Source organism: the organism of the source record quoted next, unplaced genomic scaffold (genome assembly GCF_019419815.1).
Source record: "Pyrus x bretschneideri cultivar Hongxiangsu unplaced genomic scaffold, Pyrus_bretschneideri_v1 Contig265, whole genome shotgun sequence".
Taxonomy (NCBI): Eukaryota; Viridiplantae; Streptophyta; class Magnoliopsida; order Rosales; family Rosaceae; genus Pyrus; species Pyrus x bretschneideri.
Window position 1 is genome coordinate 248,340 of NW_025999574.1, and position 7,094 is coordinate 255,433.

The 7,094-nt window shown below is 38.1% G+C and overlaps 2 protein-coding genes across 3 annotated transcripts; one reads left to right on the plus strand and one right to left on the minus strand.

Annotated features, from left to right (window-relative positions):
- Positions 1-2: 2 nt before the first annotated feature.
- LOC103933293 (2-C-methyl-D-erythritol 4-phosphate cytidylyltransferase, chloroplastic) lies at positions 3-4,683 on the minus strand. Its single transcript, XM_048587407.1, has 12 exons — positions 4,354-4,683; positions 4,136-4,221; positions 3,977-4,057; positions 3,751-3,806; positions 3,185-3,264; positions 2,979-3,061; positions 2,150-2,227; positions 1,578-1,646; positions 912-980; positions 792-838; positions 368-458; positions 3-211 (listed from the first exon to the last, which is right to left on the minus strand). The coding sequence occupies exons 1-12, from the start codon at positions 4,493-4,495 to the stop codon at positions 137-139; spliced, it is 957 nt and encodes a 318-aa protein (XP_048443364.1). The 5' UTR covers positions 4,496-4,683; the 3' UTR covers positions 3-136.
- Positions 4,684-4,934: 251 nt separating this feature from the next.
- LOC103933284 (NADH dehydrogenase [ubiquinone] 1 beta subcomplex subunit 3-B) lies at positions 4,935-6,997 on the plus strand. Of its 2 annotated transcripts, none has more exons than XM_009342955.2 (2): positions 4,935-5,235; positions 6,767-6,997. In XM_009342955.2, exon 1 carries the CDS (start codon positions 4,955-4,957, stop codon positions 5,210-5,212), a length of 258 nt encoding a protein of 85 aa, XP_009341230.2. In that variant the 5' UTR covers positions 4,935-4,954; the 3' UTR covers positions 5,213-5,235; positions 6,767-6,997. The 2 variants fall into 2 exon arrangements, with proteins under 2 accessions (XP_009341230.2, XP_009341229.2); XM_009342954.2 differs by having other exon boundaries at positions 4,936-5,240.
- The last annotated feature ends 97 nt before the right edge of the window (positions 6,998-7,094 follow it).

Here is a 7,094-nt window from a genome sequence, read left to right on the forward strand (position 1 = left end):
AGTGGCACAAAAATCTCATCCCCTTTAATGACCATTTTTTGAACTTAAATTAATTTTCGGCTTTAGTTCGGCCTCCACAAGGGAAAGGAAAGAAGAACAAAACTACAAGCGCTAGCACAAAATCAGTACACGGAGACTATTCAGGAGAAGACTTTCCTGAGTTCATACTCAGTATTCTTTCCGCAAGTAATAAATCATCCGGCGTTGTCACCTGCAAAACCAAAACACCAGCATCGTTGCATTACATAGTATTAACGAACTTTCCAAATACACTGAGAAACGTTTACGTCAGACATTGGAACTGGACTGCTCAACATTGCTCAACAGTCAAAGAATCAAGCTTGAATTAGGATACATATTTCACTACCTTGATGTTGGTATAAGATCCTTCACTGATGTACACGGGATGCTTAAGGTGCTCAACAATAGACACATCGTCAGTCACTTCAAGCCCTTCTCTGTGGGAAGCACAATTTGTTCAGGATTTGTATACCAATCATATTTAACTTGAAGGACAAGGATACTTGTAAATTCTGATTAGGAGCCCACATGAAAAAAAAAAGTGAAATATCGAGAAAATCATAGATGGCCAACAGAATATTATGTTTCACTCGTACACCGACGACAATTTCAAAATAACATAAACAACAAGCATCAGCCTCTTAAGGGAACGCTCTCATTTACTCAGTGCCTCAACATTTATCAACATGGACTCATTACGCTAGTTTTGCATTCTTTAACAATCAGTATGCGACTAAATTGTGCACCGTGAATTAGTTTGTAGTTAGTACCTATTGACAAGCTCAAAACCCTCTCTGAGCAACTGAGGTTTGATCACCTGTAGGAATTGATCAGCATTCTAAATTAGTTCCTCAAATGATCAACTAAGATATATAAGTTGAGGAGCAAACCTGGGGTGTCTGCATTTCCCAAAGCGTTCTCCTGTCAAGGGTTTTGACTACAAAAGACTCACTGTTTGCCTGCATATAAAAATGGAAAAGAAAAATAAAGCACACGGATAAGCTCATCAAGTTTTGGTTCAATCTAATCGATTGACGAAAGTCGAGTTATTTGGAGCACTGACATGGCAAATTGCTCATTGGTCTAGCAATGCGTAGTTAGACTGGAAAGCAACAATAAAACAAAAGGCTGTGCTACCCCCAATTATGATTGCAATTCCATACATTTCCAAAGTGCGCTTTCCAAAATTTAGACATTGTATTATTTATGTGGTCTTGAAGTAATGGCCATCACAGAGTCAAGGAAGATCATTTCAAAGTCAATTAATGGCGATCCTCCGAGGAGTGGAGCATCGTAACTTGGTGATAAAAGATGGGAGCAGAAAACTACCACTAGTTGAAAGAATCTTCTGTAAGGTCTATGTCACACTACTATGTCAAATGTGGAGTTGAACTGTTGAGTAAAAAAACATAATATCCTTTGATACAACTGAACTACAAGGAAGCATGAAACTAGGAGCTGCAAGATACCGATTAATGTGTTTCACTGAAAAGAAACCAAGGAAATACTAAACGGACACAGCTTTAGCATAAATATTACTAAACTGAAGGTAGTACCTCTTTGATTGTAGCTTTTACTGGAACACCAAGTACGGCTGCACCATTTAAGCAACCATCTTTGAGAACCTAAAAGCATACAGTTCCAACTCTAATCATTCTTTTAAATAGCCAACGGAAGAGTCCGACTTAAGAATACAAACAGATAAACAACCATACATAAATTAAATGTTTTACCATATATATAAATGCCTAAATCTAGCAACTCGAACCCACAATTAAATTTCCATTTCTTTTATTCTTCTTCATTTATTTTTGAGAGAGACCAACTATGACTGGACATATTGACTCCCCCACTCAGACTGTGTAAGGAAACGGCCAACTGTGACAAGTAAGTCTTCGTATCCTATTGGTGAAACTAACTATTTGAAATTCAACAGATCCTCTGTTTTCGTCTTTTTCTTGTTATGAAATAACTGAGATGAATGAATTTTTTACCATAATCCAGAAGGAATGCACAAGAACATAGTACACTACATAATGAAAGCCAATGCACCATTAAGTACGTATAGCCAACAGACAATAAAAGCCAATGCGCTAGATAAGCAGGGAAAGAAATCTGCATCTCAAACCTTCGCTACATCTCCTGATGATACCAGAGGTCTAGCAGAATCATGGATACAAACAAGCTCCGAGGTCAAATCAATTGCCTGTCCACAGAAGAATTGTATTCAATCATACAAAGATAAGTTTATGCTCCCAATAATTGTCATACATCAGCTTCATAATTAAAATAAAAATAAAAAAGCACCAAACGATCAATACAATTGAATATATCAATGTGAGAAATGCAGAATCATTGGCTTCTGTCTTGTTACTAGCCGGTTACAAAGTGCAAGACAAATACAGAAAAATGGAAGAATATCTGTTCATAACAACAACAAACAAACTTCAAAATAAAAAATAGGGAATAGGTCTAATGGCACTTTCACTCCAGAGAGTGTCTTTCCAGAAGGATTTTTTGGTTGCTCTTGAAGAAGATTTCAAAATTCATCTAGAAAAGTTAAATTCAGGCTCCGGGCTACCTATACCAATCTCACATTTCTCACACTGAGGCTTAGGGATTAAAGTAAAAATGCATCCTGCAAAATAGGATAAAGTTGCATTCCTAGTTCCTACTGAGAAGAAAACTTTCAACAAACTTCAATGATTGAACCAAAGTTTCATTACAGAAGCATTGTCCCGAAAAGAACAATAGACAGCCTTCTCAGTTTCATATATCAAGTAAGGTAATGCAACAGACATTGAGATAAAGCAGAGCCAAGACTTCATTATAATTTTAAATCAGATAGATTTTGTGTTTCTACAAAGAGCTTTTGGCAACAACTGAGAGGCCTTTACAAAATGAAAGAGGTTTTTTAATTCTTGATTAACAATGGAAAAGAAGGAATCTCTGTGCACCTGGAGCCCACTGTAAACCGAATCTTGTCTTTCCTTCCCTGGTAGTGTGAATTTAAGTTCCTTCTGGATCTTATGTTTGGCGTCTGAGAACATGACCAACCAAATTAGTTTAAATGTCTCCTGCATCACTACACTGAATATATAAAGCATGTCCAAGCCAAGAGGCAATGCATTTACAAGGAGGGCTAGAGAGCAAGGATTATAACCTTCAAAAACATCCTTGTAGGAGGGATCACAAACCACAATTATTTCCTTTACTTCAATCATTTGGGAGAAAGTGTAGAAGCTGCATGGAGTCCGAAATATCATTCAGAAGAGCATAAGATATGTATCCCCGGAAAAAAAAATAAGAGAGTAGAAAGTCAATTAATATTTCCACGAGACATGAATAAAAAACCTACACGAGAATCTGAAAAGGACTATTGCAACTAGAACTATAAAGACCCAAAGAGGTCAGGTTTCAGTCACAAAAGAGCAACTGTGTCTAGAAATTGGCATCCAATAATCCACCAACTCAAACTTGGCATTGTCGGTATTTTGGCATCTCCAAGCAACTGGGTCTTGCAGCCAAATAGTCCAAAGCACCAAGGTTCATTCATTTTATAATCCTTCTAAAGTTACATACCGAAAGTGCTTATTCATCATTATAATGAACTAGATAGACATTCAGCTAATTAAATAAAATAACGCATTGTAGCTGGTTTGATAAGTTGTGTCCTAAAATTAGAAAAGTTCCCCAAGTGCTTTGACTGAGAGAGTGTGAGTCAGTTACCTGTATAAAGCAATTGGCTGGCCTAAAAGGGGAAGATATTGCTTTGGCATGGTGGCCTAGTAGCACAAACATAACGAGAAAACATGATCATCTTGTGGGACTAGAATGACAACAAATCCATAGATGAAGGTGATGGGGATTCTATTTCATCCATATGCATTATGAAGGAAAATGCAGATGAAGAAAGAGAATCTGACGATGTAAATGGGGAATGTGAAGAACTTACACCCATCCTTTTGCCCTGCCCTCCAGCCAAAAGAATCACCGACACGCTCTTCTCTTTCACTGTTGATCTAGACTCTGGTTTCTGCATTATCAAGTAAACCATTTACAAAAGTGGTGGTGATAATTGAACAAAAAAGAAAGGGAAATATGAAGATTTTACATCTTCATTGGCAACTTTTGCAGAGATTCTAGTATGCAGGGCCTTAGCCTTAGCCTTGTGCCTGAAACTGAAACTGAATTGTTTGCCTGAGAGAATAGAAGCATGCAAGCATATAGCTAATTAATTAATTATTAAGCAATTGAGCATACAAAACAAATGTTTGAATCAATGAATTTGAAATGAGTAATTTAATGAGATAAAAAAGACAAGAGCTTTGCCTGCATTCCCAATGCCTGCTGCTGCAAGTCTGCGTCTAAGGCCTCCTCCTGCTGCTGCTGATGACTTTGAAAGTGGTGGGATTCGGAGGTTATCATTTGAAAAGGCCGCTGAGGAAGACACTTTGAGACTGAGGACGTCCATGTCTCAACCCACAGACCTCAAAACCTCACCCTTCCTTCCTTCCTTCCCTGTGCCTCTCTGTCTCTGCAGCACCTCTCTCTATTTTATTCAACACAAGAGATGAGGAGGATTCTGTCTGTATATTCCCTCAACCTGGAGACAAAAACACCACTCATCGCTTCCTGTATTATTTCTTTCTTTGTTTCTTTTTTTTTTTTTACTCCTCAACCAGAAACAGAATTACTGTGTATTTACATACGGCGGGTCCGTTGGTAGATTAATGATCACTAATGGGCCTCCATCAAGTCCCAGTATTTCATCATATTAAGCCCAAACTAAGCCCACCCCTACCCACCCTACGACAAAAATGATGAGACAACCCAAGTCAAGTGAGAAATTCTCATAAAACAGAATAACAAACAAGAAAGAAGACGAAGGGGCAATCAATCAATCAATCAATCAATCGAGAGAGTTACAGAAATGGGTGCGGGTAAGAAGGCGCTGGGGACGACAGGGGAGTTCTTCAGGAGGAGGGACGAGTGGAGGAAGCATCCGATGCTCTCCAATCAGCTCCGCCACGCCACGCCCGGCCTCGGCATCGCTCTCGTTGCATTCGGCGTCTACCTCGTCGGCGAGCAGGTCTACGACCGCCTCATCGCTCCATCCCACTCCTCCTCCTCCTCCTCCTCTCATCACGCCCACTCTCATTCCGTCACTTCAACCGCCGCTACTCACTGAAGAAAGAGAATTCAGCAGGTCAGGTCAGGTCAGTCTCCAAGATCCAACCTTTTTCTTTTTTAAGTTATCAATTAGGGTTTCTTTTTGTTTGTTAGGGATTCCAGCTGAAAATGGAATCAATGATTCCATATAGCAGTCGTTTCTAATTTCTAGGTTTTAATTCCAAATCAAAAATTAAATCTTTCATATTTACATTGCAGTGTTCATCAAATTGGTACTTAGATTTGAATACAATGTATTTACGGGATCATTGTCCATTTGGGTTTTCGTTATTGCCCTACATTACTTTTCAAGTCATAGATGCCAATCTTTTCGTGTTTGTTTTGTAGTTGTGGTCTTTTAAGTGGTCTTATATGTATGTGGGACTTTCAGTTGAACTTTGAAATGGGAAACAACTACTTGTAACCTTGTAGGAAAGATGGTATGCATACACATATGATTATGTAGTGTATGCATACGCATACTTGAGATTAAACAAACTACTTACCAACGGGCAGGTGCAGAGATTGTTGTCATCTCTCGGGAAATTTGTTTAGCTTCCTTTTAGTGGCAATTTGATTAGGATTCCTCTGCATTGGTTTGTTAGTTTTTGTGGTTGTGAATCTTGCAACTTGTTAGTTTTAGTGGAAGTTTGTTTAGCTTCCTTTTAGTGGCAATACATAACTTCTTAACATGAAAATTTCATATTCTTTGACTGAAATTTGCCCCTTATAAGTCTGGACTAGCACTTTATATGTAAAACTAAATTGGTGTCCAGGTATTTTAATTGAAACCTGATAAGGCTAGTGCTCGCAAGCTAAAGTTGAGACAGAATGTATTTTTTTTCTCTCCTGCATTCCAAAGAGTTTTGCTATTAAACACCACTTTTTTCTGAGTTCACTACAGTTTAACTCAAAAAATGTTTAAAACATTTTAATTGTGCAAAAAAGACTATATAGGACTGTATTGGACATATTGAGAACAAAGAAAAACACTCGTCCAATGCACATCCACCCAAACGGCACCACAAACTAGCCCACAAAGTCCCAATGGCGACGGCAGTGCTGCCATCGGCTCCAACTCCAGCAGTCGATTGGTCGATTGGCACAATATGATGATGATGCTATACGTATACTCTTGTTGATTGGGGATCATAACGTAAAATTTAGGTATATATCTAACGAGGGTTTTGGGTTCTTTAGGGTTCTGTTAATTCAACGCTCAGACTTGCAATGGCCTTATAGAAGGCAGCCTGAGCAACTTAATCTTTTGTTCCCTGCTTGGATTCTTTGTTTGAAATAGTATTGATGACTCCATAATAAACTTAGGGTGTCATATTGATATCGACATCCACAACTAAAACTGAACACAATAAATTGTCTTCTTAGGTTCCATTTAATGAAAGCTTGGTGGGGGTGTCTGTTGATATGTTGGTGGGTGTGATTTGGTGTTTAATGGGATGTAAATAGAAATCGGGGTGAACTTAGATCAGAAGTGGTGTTTAAATAGAAGAACTCTTCCAAAAATATGTATGGTCCTTTTATGTTTTTATTTGATAGTTAGCTGATCTTGCAGATGGGTGCTCGTGGTCAACAGGAGTCAGCAGGAGGAAAAAGTTGTGGAGTTTCTTATATTTCTGTGCCCTTTTCTGCTTGATGTTTGAATAAAATGTTTTCACTTCACTAGGGCCTTAACAAACTTGAAGGCTGTAAGTTTTATTTGTGCAGAGTTTTAATGTGTTGTCGCTACTCCCAGAATGTCTTATATTTGAAGATTGCATCATTTAAAGTTTGTGTTTTGTTTCTATTCGTATATTCCTTTGAATTGCATTTTTCAACTTCTAAACTAAATTCATTTTAGGCCTATAATTAAATTTGGTTATGGTTGTGAGTGTGGTCATTGC